The following is a 16,563-nucleotide window of genomic DNA, read 5'->3' as shown; positions in this document are numbered from 1 at the left end:
ACGCTTCTCTGTAACTGGTCTTTCTCAACAGTGAGATTGTTGACTGTGGTCTCCAGCTCCAGTTTCTTCTGGATCACTAAGTTGAAAATATTCTGCAATTGGTCTTTTTCAATCATTAGATCAGTGTAATTGTCCTGTAAGCTGTTGATGGTTTGATTGAACTCTTCAACTGTGTTCTTGTAACTCTTTATCAGGTCTCTCTCTGCTGTGATGGTGATGTGCTGCAGTATGATGAAGACCAGCAGAAGAACACAAATGAGCCCGAGACTCACTGTCATCAACACCAAACATCTACTTCCTCCTGACAAACACGAACAAAACATGCAAATAGCAATTAATAACAGTTCACTCCATATTAATCACCCATTGTCTTTAGATAATTTCAGGCTTTTTGCCAGTACGTTCTTTTTATAAGGACAAATATCTGACATTTCTATAAATTATGTAAACAAGAACATATGCTTAAAAAGTAAATTGGAAATGAAATGCATGTAAATACATTTAATATAAACACAGAAACACTGACACATTGTTCTTAAAAGTGCAGATTTAAATATTATCTTTTAGTTTCTCAAATTGCACCTTTATCGACAGAACAAACTTCAGAATAAAAGTGATGCTTACTTACTGCACATTTGTGCTTTTCCTTCATCTTGGTGGTGATTCTGAGTTTTTCAGGTCCAGTTGTGCCCTCTCTGTTTTCAGCATTCACGATATAGATGCCTGATTTCATTATTGCTCTTACCAGTCTGACAGTACGGTAGCCTGTGTTTTCACAAATGATCTGTGGTCTCCACAATGAGCACTTTTTGTTTTTTGAAAAAATCTTCCGTTCAGTTGTTTAACACAAATGGCAACAACAGGATATTTGCATTAATATTTGCTTCTGCCCAATATGCAGCTGAAAAAAGCACAAGGGAAGCTAAAGAAATTTCCCTCTTTCTCCATAACTGATCTTTATCAGAGGTGACTATTACAAGCCTATCAGTGTCATGTCACAAACTACATCATATAACCTGCTTGTCAATACATCTATCTATGCTATCTGTATATGAGCATGAGAGATCATTTATCACATTAGTCGAGTCCTTATTTGCATCTGCATCATGCTGCTCACAGTTCATGAATTAACAATACTTACAGTACCGCAATGGCCAGGCTAATGTCAGTAGGGTCTTTCCCACTGATTTGTATACAACATATCTTTATTATTGATCAGTGGGATTTCCTAATGTGCGTCAGTTCAGTAAAGGTCAAAGTAGGGTAAGTTCAGAAAACATACAGTTACCTAAGATCATGTAACAATACTAATTTAAGTACGTCAGCTGAAGCTATGTGTCACTGTTTTACATGATTTTACATGGGCAAAACACTGAATATTTGGGGAAAAAAAGATGAAATGGTAAAAATACAGAGTACAGTCAGTCCATCGACTGTCACAAAGATGATATAATCATCAAACACAGTGGGACGTACCTGGTAATGGTGTAGCTGAACAAAAGTCTTGTTTTCTCCATACTCGTGCCCCCGAGAATCACACACTTTATGGTCTTTATTTGTGTTGCACACTATCCTGATAGCACTCAGCTTTAACTGTGAATTAACCAATAAAATCTGCTCAGATTGGGATCATCTACAGTTCAACAACACAACAATTTCACAGAAAAGAAAGTGAAAAAGAAAATAATTTGTCGAACATGACTGCACTTAGTGCATTACGCTGCTGCTTCGGTCGTTGGATGGAGAGAGTGAGGACACAGATGCAGAGAAACCACATAAGACAAGTAATCAGGTAACAAGCAGGGGGGTTGAAAAAGAAAGACTTACAAGATTTTTACAAGACTAACAATTTTGTTATTTTCTATAAAATAAAACTGTGAGAAAAAAAAAAAAATATTAAGTAAAAAAAAGCCCATACCAAGTATTGAGAGGGCTAACAATTCATTAAAAATGTTTTTTTTTTTATTGGTCTTATGAAGTATTCTTATTTGTTGACATAGTGAATTGGTTGGGTTTTGTTAAATGTGAACCACAATCATCACAATTAAAAGAACCAAAGACTTAAACTATTTCAGTCTGTGTGCATTGAGTTTATTTAATACACGAGTTTCACAATTTGAGCTGAATTACTGAAATAAAATTAACTTTTTCACGAGATTCTAATTTATTGAGATGCCCCTGTACGGTGAACCAAACGTGCCTGCCTCATTGTTTCAATGTTGGAACGCTACTGAAGTACAACGCCTATAATTTACATACTAAATAGTTTAGCATTTGGATACATCGCAAATATGGAAATATTATGGAATATTTGAATTTGTGCCGAATGAGAGAGGTAGGATACACGAGCACATAGCTCCATTTCATTAACAGCTGAATACGCAACCTTTAAAGTAACGTCAGCTCCTTTGTCAGTGAGAGACGCATTCAGAATCAGCACATGGTCAGTAGACGCATTTCCATTACCCTTCAAGATGCGCAAATTTAAATTGCGAATTGAAAATATGTCTAATGGAAATGTGTCAATTTCGCAAAATCTCCCATGTATCCCAAAAAAGTTTACGCTCACACAAGGTGGTTTTTCAGGGAATTCGAAAAAGGAATATTTCACAAAACTGCAATGGAAATGTCTTTTTCGCATTTACAGGTCACATGGCACATGTAAAAAGTCATATGATCATTCTTCAATATACTATAAACTCCAAGAAACACTTCATACGTACTCGTTCTCAAGTATAAGGGGTTTTCCCTGATATTAATGCTTAGACTGTGTACACTGCACACATTTGCGGCGTGTAACGGCTCCGACGTGGTCACTGGAGCTGATGTTATGTTTATACCAGCAGCGTCACACACATTTCTGAAGATGGCTGCTCTCTTCGATGCTTCTGTAAAGATACACGCATACGCCTCTTTTGATTAAATAAAGCCAAAATCCGTCCAAATCCCACCAAAAACCGTTGCCATGACTTATTGCAAGAGGAACAAATAATGTTTTAGGCGTGCAACATTGGTTAATGGAAACATTGTCATTTCGTAATACTTTTTTTTAATCAACATTTGCGCAAATCTGTAATGGAAACACGCCTACTGTCTAGTGGGCTTTGTTTTCAAATGCGCAACTTACAGCATTTGCTGTTCTTCTGTGGTTATCAAACAGTGTTCCATTACTGTAGGCGCCCCCTTCTGGATTGAGGGTGAATTGCCTGTGTTGCGCTGTAAGGCCTCATGCACCGAACCGAGATGTCCGTACCATGACGGTTCAATAAGAATACATGTATTGTTACATGTCTAGTACATATATGTTGTGCAACCCTACCTCCCATTAAAACAGATGTTTATGAGGTCGCTAATTCATATGAATTCATACGAATTAGCCACCACGTAAAATATTCAGTATTAATTCACTAATATTGTACAGAGTCACTTGTACAAATTCATACAATTTTAGCTAAAACTTATATATTTACAAATTGCACAATATGTATGAATTTGTATGAATGCCCAACACCAACCCCGCCCCTAAACTTACCTCTCACTGAAAACGTACAAATTCCTATGAGTAAGATCGTACAAAATCATACGAATTAACCACCTCGTAAAATACGTACAAATAGGTTGTGAGATAGCGTTAGCATTACTTGTTAAAACACCTGGCACTTTTGAAGTCAGTCAGTAAAATCTATTAGTCAACACTTGAGTCCTCTTGAATCTAATTATTAATCATCTTGAAACCTAATAATGTTTGAGAGCTTTCACATGCAACATCAATAGCATTATTGAGAATTATTTGCTCTGTTGATTGCTGATGTGCTTTCGGGTGTTTTTTTTTTTTTTCTTCACACAGTGTTTGTAGGAATTAGATTACAAGCTAAAGCCAATGTCAACATACTGTTCATTATTGCTGGCATCCTGGAGCTCATTCCAGTCAGAGGAAAAAGTCCAAGGGAAAGAAAGTAAAAGTCCTGACATATTCCACTCATGAACTCAGCCAGCTGATATAACTAATTAGTTCTACCTCCTCCTGGCTGAAAACCTGTGCTAATTAGCAACTCCAGGTGATTGGAGCAAAACACTAAGGATGGCTTTATCTTTCTGAACTGGACTTTCCACGTCTGTAAAATATATGCACACACACAGACACACACACACACACACACACACACACACACACACACATTTTCAAGTCTTCAAGTCTTTTCCTGTTATTCATGGCTTTTCCTGTAGAACAGTCTACTTTCGGTTTCACTTTAGCAGAAACACGGTTCACGGATGTTTTATACTGATTACACCTGAGGATGATTTCTTACTTAGGAATGCATTTTGTTGATTGTCACCATTGTTGGGATTCATTTGCTGGTTCTTGATGTATGTGTGTGTCAAAATAGAACAGATGTTTAAAATTTCATATGCATTATACAGGTTTTAAATTCATTCACTGTAAGTGTCAGAGAAACACTTTGCTTGCATGCTGTATTTTAACAAGGTTGGTTCTGCAAAACCCTAAACATATACTAAAATATATATACAGTACTGTGCAAACGTCTTAGGCCACTAGTATTTTCACCAGCTAAAAAAATGGTTTAAAGTCAGTTATTTCTATCTTTTGCTGTAGTGTCAGTAGGAAACAGTTTACATTTCCAAACATTCCGTTTGACATTAATTGTAATAATCTAGTGAGATTTTTGTTTGCACAGGCAGTCTGACAACAGTGCTCCACACAGACATCTGATCTTACCATCATCCAGTCTGTCTGGAATGACATGAAGAAACAGAAAAACTGAAACAGACTAAATCCAGAAGAACTGTTTCAACATCTCCAAGATGTTTCAAGTAACCTACCTGCAAAGCTACCTGAAAAACTCTGCACAAGTGCACATAGGGCAAAAGCTACTTTAAATGCAAAGGATGGTCACATCAAATGCTGATTTATTTTAGTTAATAGAAGTTCATTGATAAAGAAAATCTATTTATGACATTGTTTTTGACAGCATCCTCATTTTATGTGCCTAACTGTCTAAAAATGTTAACAGTACTGTAGGTTTGAAGGTATAGGTCTCTTAAAGCATCTTGGAGATGTTGTCACAGTTCTTCTGGATTTAGTCTGTCTCCATTTTTTTCTGTTTCTTAAGACAGACTGGATTGAATGATGGACAGATCAGATCTCTGTTTGCACAAGGAGTCTGACAACAGCCTGTGCTCCATACAAAAATCTCACTGGATTATTATAATTAATGGCAAAATGAATGTTTAGAAATATAAACTGATATTTCCTACTGACAGCAAAAGATAGAAATAACTGACTTTAAACCATTTTTTAGTTGGTGAAAATACTACTGGCCTAAGACAGTTGCACAGTACTGTGTGTATATATATATGTATATTATGTATATATTATATGTATATATATATGTATATATAATTATATATATATATATATAATTAGTTAAATCTGCTGTCTGATCATGACTAGAATAAATATATGGCAAGACTTTTACTTTCTGACTCCTCCACCTCTGGTTTAATGTTGAATTGTTCTCACCACTATTGTGTAACTGTGTTAGAAATGCCAGCTTGACTCCACCTATTGCTTTTGGCTTGTGGTTTATCATTGTTTGATTGTGTGTGTGTTTTTTTTTTTTTTTGTTTCTTTCCTTTTTGCATTTTCTGTTTTTCTTTTCCTTGCTCTTTTTTCTTTGCCTTGTCAATTAAAAACAACAAAATTACATTACATAAGAGATTTTATGCTGTTATGGTTGTCTCAATGCAACAAGAGGCAAAGAAATGCTGAAAAGGAAACAAACTTTTAAAGTATACGAGGAGACACCTTTCCTTTTGCTGTTTGACCTTGGTTTTCATCATTTTCGTCATTTCGCCTCTGATGGAAGAAAGGGACACTGAAACACGGTAAAACATTTCTGTGTTTATGTCATTCATTCATACTACATTTGTGATACATTGTAAAATTATTTTTTAATTGCTTTTATGTTATTTTGCTTAATTTATCAGTCATCCATGTTTTTTTTTTTTGTTTTTTTTGTAATTAGAAACATTGTGACTTTTCAGGTGACCAATAGTTGTTGCCAAATGATAAACAGCTCAAATAAGATTCTGATGTACAAGTAAAAACATGCTGTAACTTACTGTTTTCAATTTTAAAGGATATGGAGTACACACAGTAAAATCCACAGAGTAAAATTAACTCTATTCAGAGAACATTTGGTCCCTCTCTAAATAGAGTTAAATTAACACTGAAGCAGAGTTAAAGTTAATGAGATAAATAAGTGATCAATTAAAAGGTGATTGAGCATTAGTGATGAACACCTGCTGTTAACAAGCAGAATCAATAAAGACAAAAGAAACACAAGAACTACAACTGATTTCAGCCACAGATTAAATCAACTGAAATAAAATAAGTGATTAAATCTCTCAAGATCTCAGCAGATGATGATTAAACAACTCCACTAACAGCTTCAGCTTCACTCATTATTAACCAGACTGACTTTATTTTTGTCACACGTCTACAGAAGGTCTTATTGAGATTTACAGAGGATCAAATGTTGATGTTTTAGTGGTTAAAATGATGCCACCATCATAGGGATCAGCATTTGCTTTAGTTTAGCTCTTGACCCTTGAGTTTTTGGGTTAGATCCCTCTGTTCAACTGTGCATATGATGTTGGAAAACAGAGTGGTCAGTGCTTTACATTAAGCGCACGTTAACTGATTTTATATGATGGGATGTTTATTTTGAGCTGATTTTATTAAATCCAGGGTAACTTTTTCTCAATTTATGGTTTTAGATTTTGCATAACTTCAAAATTAAAAAAAAAAAAAAAAAAACTTTACGAAGGAATTGTAGTAACTGTGTAGTAAAGAATTATTTTAGGTTCTTGTAAAGCATAAGTAAACACCATTTAGAGAGGAACCAAATGTATCTCTGAATAGAGTTAATTTTACTCTGTGAATTTTACTGTGCAGTGGAGACACTTTCTGCTTTTTTTTTCTCCACTACACAAAAAAAGGAGATGCTAAAATGAAGTGTTTTTTTTTTTTTTTTTTTTTTTTTTTTTTTTCACATATTTAGTTTGCATATGTACTAAAATATCATAAATTGATGATGGCCATAAGTAGTTCATATTTTCCATAATTAGCTCTAAAACATTGTCTCATCTGTACCCATATGGTGTGCAGCTGAAACATTATCATGGTACAGTTATATCATTCTTATGATATTCTTAATGCTCTAAAGCTGGCTAACCATTCATTGCAAATGTAAAAAAAAAATAAAAATAGTAATAATAATAATAATCATAATAATAATAATAATAAATGTATATATATACACTACCGTTCAAAAGTTTGGGGTCAGTAAGACTTGTAATAGTCTTTAAAGTAGTCTCTTATGCTCATCAAGGCTGCATTTATTTGATTAAAAATATGAAAAAAAAAAAAAAAAAAAAAACAGTAATATTGCAAAATGTTTTTACAATATAAAATAATGTTTTTTTATTTTTTATTTTAACATACTTTAAAATATAATTTATTCCTGTGATGAAAAGCTGAATTTTTATCAGCTGTTACTCCAGTCTTAAGTGTCACATGATCCTTCAGAAATCATTCTAATATCCGGATGTATTATTAGAATGATCAATGTTGGATAATATCAACAGTTGTGCTGCCAAATATTTTTTGGAACCTGTAATTTTTTTTTCAGGATTCTTTCATGAATAACAAGTTTAAAAAGTACAATGTTTATTCAAAATATAAATATTTTATAACAATGTAAATTATTTATTATTAACTTTTAATAAACTTTTAATTATTAACTTAATACATCCTTGGTGAATAAAAGTATTAATTTCTAAAAAAAAATAAAAAAAAAAAAAACAATAAAAATGTACTGACCCCAAACTTTTGAACGGTAGTATATATATATATGTGTGTGTGTGTGTGTGTGTGTGTGTGTGTGTGTGTGTGTGCAACTGTGCAACTTTTTTCTTTTTAATTTATTATATCAGTTAAACAAAATAGGAACAACATTTTTAAACACTAGAAAGGAAAGGCAAACAATGCAAATGGTGAGACTTTCAAGTCACAAGCAAGTCTCAAGTCAAATCCCAAGTCCTCAAAGAGTTAAAGTTAATGAGATAATTAAGTGACTAATTAAATGATGATTGTGCATTAGTGCTGCACACTTGCTGTTATTGAGAATTACAGAGGATCTGTATTTGTTAAAATGGTCAGTGTTTGCTTTATTTGGGCCTTTGATCCTTAGCTTCCTGTGTTAGATCTCCCTCTATAGAAATGCAGGTGAATAATATATAATATAACATAACTGTGTAATAAATGTATTGGCTTGAAATGAATGGGACTATCAAATATGTGTAAATCAAGTCTTTGCTCATAATTGGTAGGAGGGACAATATTATTAGACTAAAACTGGAAAGTGGTCGGGCTTATCTGGGCACAAGACTGTAAATTTGCAAGATTCAAACTGCTTTCTGAAACATTTAGGCAGAGTTGAGGTTTCTGACATTGCTCTAAAACGGTACAAGCCTCGATACGCACTTCACTGCAAGCTTTCACGTTTTTTAGACACTTGCTTCTAAGCTTCAGCACAGAACATAACATCACTAATAACATCATAGTAAGAACTCTCATCATGCACTGCAGTATGAATAATTATTATCATGATTGCTGAGCATTGTATATATACAGTATGTATATCTATAGATAGACAGACAGATAGGTAGACAGATATATAGATTCAATCACCTACAATAAAAATACTTTGAATTATTAAAAGGGTCGAGACAAACTAAGGCAAACCTTGACCACAATTATGGTGACATTGTCTTTCTTTCTTTCTTTCTTTCTTTCTTTCTTTCTTTCTTTCTTTCTTTCTTTCTTTCTTTCAGTTAATTACATCCAAGACTGTGGCTGAAGTCAGTTCTTGTGTTTGTCTTTTCTTCAATGATGCTGCTTGTTGACAGCAGGTGTTCATCACTAATACACAATCATCATTTATTTAATCACTTAATTATCTCATTAACTTTACCTCTTTGAGGATTTGGGATTTGACTCGAGACTTGCTTGTGACTCAGAAGGAATGACTTGGTCTCATCTCTGGAAAAACTGTGCTAATGAGCAAATCCAGGTGATTGGAACAAAATAGTGGGGAGGCCTTTTACTTTCTGAACCTGGATTTTCCACCTCTGATAGATGGTACTGTAACTGATTGTTTATTGGTTGTTGTAGGTGTTGCTATGGTGATGTCAATCAGAATGGCTCCTCCTCTTCCTCTGATCTTTCTGCTTATGATTCACAGTGAGTGACTGATGTTACAACAACACTTTGCTTTATATTCACTAATCAAAGTAATATCATTTTTATTGTGTTCAAAGTATTCAAATTATTTGTGGAGCATCAGTCATGGCAAATTATGGTGCTCTTCTTCATCAGCCTCCACTCATCTTCTTAGTTTGTTCATTAGAAATAATTCAGCATTTGTAGAAGTGGCTGCTGATTTCTATATTATAAAGTCAGTTTCAGGGGTTTATAGTGGTGAATATATGATAGGCCCAGTAGTGTGTATGTTCCTGCAGCCACATTATTGCAGAAAAAGGAATTTCACAGAATTTTCCTCTAATGTTAGTGTGGTTTTTTTTTTTTTTTTTTTTTTAAGCAAATAATAATTACTGCAGTACAGTGGGGTAATGATAGTTGAGTAAAAGTAAGGCCCGGGTATACTTCTTTTTCCATGTTCTGTTCCATCTCGCACACAGCTGTGTCTGAACAGCTTTCAAAGTATACACAGTAAAATTCACAGAGTAAAATTAACTCTAGTCAGAGAACATTTGGTCCCTCTCTAAACAGAGTTAAATTAACACTGAAGCAGAGTTAAAGTTAAAGAGATAATTAAGTGATCAATTAAAAGGTGATTGAGCATTAGTGATGAACACCTGCTGTTAACAAGCAGAATCACTAAAGAACAGAGAAACACAAGAACTACAACTGATTTCAACCACAGATTAAATCAACTGAAATAAAATAAGACATTAAATCTCTCAAAATCTGATTAAACAACTCCACAAACAGCATCACCAGCTTCATCATTACTAAGCAGACTGGCTTAATTGTAATAATAATAATAATAATAAAAAAACATAATGCCACCATAATTGTGGTCAAGGTTTGCTTTAGTTTGTCTCTTGACCCTTTTAATAACTTACAATAATTTTGCTTCTAAGCAATTATAATTTTGTTTCACAGCAAACATTTATGTATTGCTGAATCAAATGTTTGACGCAACAGATTATTTTACACTTTCTGCTTATAGCTCATTTGTGTGAACTTTATGAAGCGATCTTTCTCTTTGGTTTATTTATCGGCATATTGCTGAAAAAAGGTCCTATTAAACAATCACCACCATAAAGCTTAAATTTTGAAAAAAAAAGAGCTGCATCTGCTCAGGATTTTAGACATGAACACTTATCATATGATCCTCAACAGTGGTGACAATAATTATTCATACTGCAATGCATGATGGGAGTTTTTACTGTGTTGTTACCCAGCATGCATTGCAGCATGAAGCATTTTGTTGGTTGTCACCATTGTTGAGATTCATATGCTGGTACTTGATGTCTGTGTGACTCTGAGTAATAGTGGTGTTTATTTATTCTTTACTATTACATCATAGGTTTTTTTTTTTTCTTTTTACTGCTGAAGTTTCACAGGGTTGGTTATGGTTATCTAAATGCGTAAATTGTAGTGATGGGTTGTTTTTGAACGATTTGTTCGTTTTGAACAAATCTTTAATATGACTCGGGACGAACGAGTCGTCTCGGGGAGTGATTCGTTCAGTCGCGCATGCGCAACATTCTATTAGGTCCTGTACTGGAATTAGTTCAACTGTTTTAGAGTCGTTCGTTCACCTTTTGGGGCTGTCACGTGATGAACGAACGTCTCAAACCCGAGGACTCGAGAGATGAACTAATCAATTCTCTTTCCGGCTCAGACTGCATAGGTTAACGTTACGGGGATGTCACGTGATGAACGAACGACTCAAACCCGAAGACTCAAAAGATGAACTAATCAATTCTCTTTCCGGCTCAGACTGCATAGGTTAAGGTTACGGGGATGTCACGTGATGAACGAACGACTCAAACCCGAGGACTCGAGAAATGAACTAATCAATTCTCTTTCCGGCTCAGACTGCATAGGTTAAGGTTACGGGGATGTCACGTGATGAACGAACGACTCAAACCCGAAAACTTGTCAGATAAGAGGTGAGGTGAGCGAATCATAGACTAAAGACCCAGGTAAACAATTAATTAATATTTTCTGTTTCTTATAGCATTATAGTTTTGTTTTGTTTGTAGTGTGATCAACATTTGTGTAAGCAGTAGATGTGTTAGGGAAGTAAAACGTAACATTTTAATTATATTTTGCTAAAATGAACGAAATGAACGAAATGACTCCAAAAAAGATTCGTTCATTTTGCTGAACGAGACTCAAAGGACCGAGTCGGTAAAATGATCTGAACTTCCCATCACTAGTAAAATGAGAAAAAGTTACCCTGGTTGTAATCGAATCATCTCACAACAAACATCTCAATATAAAAAGTCAATTAAAATAGGCTTAATGTAAAGCATTGACCACTCCGTTTTACAACATTACACATACAGTTAAACAAAGATCTAACCCAAAAACTGAAGGGTCAAGAGCTCAACTAAAGCAAATGCTGATCTCCATGATGGTAGCGTCATTTTAACCACTAAAACAACAACTTTTGATCCTCTGTAAATCTAAATAAGAGCTTCTGTAGACGTGTGACAAAAATAAAGTCAGTCTGGTTAATAATGAGTGAAGCTGTTAGTGGAGTTGTTTAATCATCATCTGCTGAGATCTTGAGGGATTTAATTACTTATTTTATTTCAGTTGATTTAATCTGAGGCTGAATCACTTGTAGTTCTTGTGTTTCTCTTTTCTTCATTGATTCTGCTTGTTAACAGCAGGTGTTCATCACTAATGCTCAATCACCTTTTAATTGATCACTTAATTATCTGATCAACTTTAACTCTGTTTCAGTGTTAATTTAACTCTATTTAGAGAGGGACCAAATGTTCTCTGAATAGAGTTAATTTTACTCTGTGGATTTTACTGTGTACTTAACTGTGAATGAGTGCAGATGGACGAGTTCAACACATGCACAGTACCACCTAGTGTACTCATTCCGTCTCAACATTCACATGTTGTACTCAAACAGCAGAAGTATATTTTGGGCTGGCCATCCACTTTCCACAACAGTCTACGTGCCGTCCATGTGATGTTTTTTCATCATCAGAAGTGTCCAGGGATGCACACGGTCCACATGCAGCCCAATTATTGTGTCCACATGGACAGTCTGTATACAACAGCGTAGGTGCGAGGTGAATGTTAAGACTGAACGAGTCCACTATAGGTGCTACTGTGCATTGGTTGAACACATCCATCTTCGATCATCAGCAGTTGAGTATACTTTGAAAGCTTTGAAGACACAGTTGTGCACGAGACAGAGAGGAATGTGAAAAACAAAACAAAAAAAAAAAAAATTATTATATCCATATATTTTATTGTAATATCACAAATAAGCTCAAGGTGTGTTTTACATGATTCTTTCATTTGTTTGTAGTGTGGGTTAATAAAAAGAAACATTTTCATATGTCCTCCAAATTGACCTGCAACCTAATCAGTTCATATGTGAAGACATTACTCAAAGTAACCCCCTGTAGTTTCAAAGAACAGTACAACAGAAAGTATAAATGCCTCATCCTTTAGGGAATGTGCCCTAGTCTTTGTTGGTTTCACTTCTGTCACTGTTGATTTATGCAACATCATCCAAAGTTCATGATGAGCTAAAATCGTTTTTCAACTTAAATACGTTTTCAGTAGATTACTATCATATTTTTATTAGGGATAATTTTCATGCAATAAAAGTAACATCATGCTTTCCAGAGTCTGCTCAGTGTAACTGAAACAACATACTTTTTTGTGTGTGTGTTTCAGGGGTTTCTAGTGCTGATTGGGGTGTCACTTACAACCCTTCACAGATCTGTGCACTAAAGGACTCATCCGTGATAATGAGCTGCACTTACACATACCCTACTGGATATCAGATCATGAAAATGTTCTGGACCGAAGACTCTGTAAAGTATGTAAATCCTCCAGATCTGTCTGAGGACCCTGAATACAGTCAGAGGCTTCAGTATCTGGGAGATAAACAGCAGAACTGCACCATCAGCCTTAGTAATGTGACACACCGGGATTCACGCAAGTATTATTTCAGATTCATCACTGATAAAGAAAATGGCAAATGGACTGGTAAACAAGGAGTGAGTCTTACTGTCACAGGTGACTTTCATGAGGTTTCACTCTTCTTCTGTTCATTATGTTGAATAATAATGAGTGTATTACAGCAGCACTAGATATAATGTGTGTGTTGTGTTCAGATCTTCAGGTGGAGTCTCCTGAGAGAGTGACAGAGGGAGATTCAGTCCGTCTGACATGTAAAAGCAGCTGCACTCTGACTGACAGAGCAACATTCATCTGGTACAGAAACTCACAGCCATTAACTGAGAGAAGAGACAGAAACAATGAACTCCTGCTGCAGTCAGTCAGAAGAGAGGATGCAGGCAGATATAGCTGTGCTCTACATGGACACACTTACATCTCTCCTGCTGTTTATCTCAATGTCATGTGTGAGTACAGATCCAATCATATTTTAGCCACTTAAACTTCGTAATAATGCATTCAGGTGTCAGATATGTTGCATAACCAGCAGTGGAAAGAGTAATGAAAAAAATATATTTCCTATCCCCAGAGTAAAATCACTTCTATTCAGAGACCATTTGGTCCCTCTCTAAATTGAGTTAAATTAACACTGAAGCAGAGTAAAAATTAAATAGATAAATAAGTGATCAATTAAAAGGTGATTGAGCATTAGTGATGAACACCTGCTGTTAACAAGCAGAACCAATAAAGAAAAGAGAAACACGAGAACTACAACTGATTTCAGCCACAGATTAAATCAACTGAAATAAAATAAGTCATTAAATCTCTCAAGATCTCAGCAGATGATGATTAAACAACTCCACAAACAGCTTCACCAGCTTCACTCATTATTAACCAGACTGACTTTATTTCTGCCACACATCTACAGAAGCTCATATTGAGAATCACAGAGGATCAGATGTTAATGTTTTAGTGGTTAAAATGATGCCACCATCATGGAGATCAGAATTTGATTTAGCTGTGCTCTCAATAGTATATTCCTGCACAGCCAGAGGCTGCAGTTGCAGAACTTCATGGCTATGATCCTATTTTTGTGATAGCCAGCTAGAGGAGATGTGATTCAAACATAAAACAAAAGTTATTTATTTTTAGTCTTTTCATTTTATTTTTAATGAAAGAGCTGGTGTGAGCTTGTGTTCGAGGTGTGTCAGCAATCTCTGTTTAGCTGTGCAAAACAGATCATTGTTCTGCTGAATGTTATAAACTAGCATTTGTATTCAAATAAAATTACATTTATTAATGTACTAATAAACTCTAATTTGTAGCGCAATTTTTTACCGTTTATTGCACTTTATGTATGTCACATATCAGGTGTAAATCGCTGGGCTGTGGCTCATGAACTGAAGTCTGCAAAAATACAAGTATTTTTTTTTTTTTTTTACAAGAAAATAGAATTTAACACCAGAATATATATAGAATATATTGAAATAAATTAGGTTGAATATTTCAAATGGGTTACCAATGGGTATGTTAAGGGTTAGGAGATGGTTAGGACAATAATTAAGTGTATACAATTAAACTACATATTTCTTTAAAAAATAATAATATACAGAATTGAATAGCAAGCGCTATTAAATAGTATGAGACGCTAATGCATACATATATACAGTAAATAAATAAAATAAAATAATACAAAACAAACTATAGGGTCCTAGAAATGCGGTCCTGAAACTGCAGCCTCTGGTTGTGCAGGAAAACCCTTCTCTGTGCTCTTGACCCTTGACTTCCTGGGTTAGATCTCTCTTTTTAACTATGCATGTGGTGTTGTAAAGCATAGCGGTCAATGCTTTACTTCAAGCACACATGAGCTGCTTCTGCACCATTAGATTTTAATCATTAGCTATCAAATAACTTTTTCCCAATTTAGATTTTCAAATTTTGCATTACCAACCCTATAAAACCTATGCTTTTATACTTAAGAATTATTTTAAGTCCAGGTAATATATAAAAAAAACTTCTCCATATTTTGGAGACACACAGACATGAAATACAAGCATATGACTCTCAGCAACGGTGACGATTAACAAAATGCTTCATGCTGCAATGCATGCTGGGTAACAACTTCCATCATGCACTGCGGTATGAATAATTATTGTCACCACTGTTGAGGATCGTATGATAAGTGTTTATGTCTAAATACCTGAGCTAATGCAACTCTCCAATTTCAACATTAAAGCATTACAATGTTGCTTGTTTAATAGAATCTTTTTTTTTTTCAATAGTATGTCAATCAATAAACCAAAGATCATTTTATAATGTTCATATAAATGAGCCGTAAGCAGAAAATATAAAACAATCTGTTACTTCAAACATTTGATTCAGCAATGCGTAAATGTTTGCTGTGAAATGATATTGCAACAGTTTAGAAGCAAAATTATTGTAAGTCATTAAAAGGGTCAAGAGACAAACTAAAGCAATCCTTGACCACATTTATGGTGGCATCATGTTTTTGTTTTTTTCATTGACCAGTAAAACATCAACCTCTAAACCTCTGTCAATTCTGGTTAGTAATGAGTGAGGCTGGTGATGCTGTTTGTGGAGTTGTTTAATCACATTTTGAGATTTCATATCTTTTATTTCAGTTGATTTTATCTGTGGCTGAAGTCAGTTGTAGTTCTTATGTTTCTTGTTTCTTTAGTGACGCTGCTTGTTAACAGCAGGTGTTCATCATTATTGCACAATCATCATTTAATTGATCACTTAATTATCTCATTAACTTTAACTCTGTTTCAGTGTTAATTTAACTCTATTTAGAGAGAGACCAAATGTTCTCTGAATAGAGTTAATTTTACTCTGGGGATTTTACTGTGTACACCACAACACAGAATTCAGCTTGTATAAAAGTTTCAAAGAAAGTTTCTTTGGAAATGTTCTGTTTTTATTAATATTATTTTCCATTCTATATACTGGACATGTAGATTCTCCAAAGATGACATTTGTAGCGGTGAGTCCATGCTGTAACATAGTGGAGGGAGATTCAGTGACTCTGATCTGCAGCAGTGATTCAAACCCACCTGCAGAAATCAACTGGTTTAAAGAAAGAACGTTTGTAGGATCTGGAAGAATCTACAGCATCTCAAAGATCAGCTCTAATCACAGTGGAGAATACAAGTGCAAGTCCATCAATAAACATGGAGAGAAAGAATCTGATGCTGTGACTTTAAACATCATGTGTGAGTTTATTATAAAACATGAGGTGCTAATTCTCAATTTTTATCATTTCAGTTTCT

General features: G+C 34.6%; 1 protein-coding gene across 1 annotated transcript in view; it reads left to right on the top strand.

Annotated features, from left to right (window-relative positions):
* Nucleotides 1–5,696: 5,696 nt before the first annotated feature.
* The window catches only part of LOC127166898 (hemicentin-1), a 35,071-nt gene continuing 24,204 nt past the window's right edge, over nucleotides 5,697–16,563 (top strand). Inside the window, exons 1-5 of the mRNA XM_051112615.1 lie at nucleotides 5,697–5,907; nucleotides 9,260–9,328; nucleotides 13,049–13,393; nucleotides 13,492–13,740; nucleotides 16,252–16,506. Coding sequence (XP_050968572.1) covers nucleotides 9,268–9,328; nucleotides 13,049–13,393; nucleotides 13,492–13,740; nucleotides 16,252–16,506 — 910 coding nt within the window. The 5' untranslated portion in view covers nucleotides 5,697–5,907; nucleotides 9,260–9,267. The remainder of the gene's footprint in view (nucleotides 5,908–9,259; nucleotides 9,329–13,048; nucleotides 13,394–13,491; nucleotides 13,741–16,251; nucleotides 16,507–16,563) is intronic.

The sequence above is a fragment of the Labeo rohita genome, chromosome 1 (genome assembly GCF_022985175.1).
Source record: "Labeo rohita strain BAU-BD-2019 chromosome 1, IGBB_LRoh.1.0, whole genome shotgun sequence".
NCBI classification, from domain to species: Eukaryota; Metazoa; Chordata; class Actinopteri; order Cypriniformes; family Cyprinidae; genus Labeo; species Labeo rohita.
The sequence above is the reverse complement of the archived record's forward strand: the minus strand, read 5'-3'. Positions and strand labels throughout refer to the sequence as shown.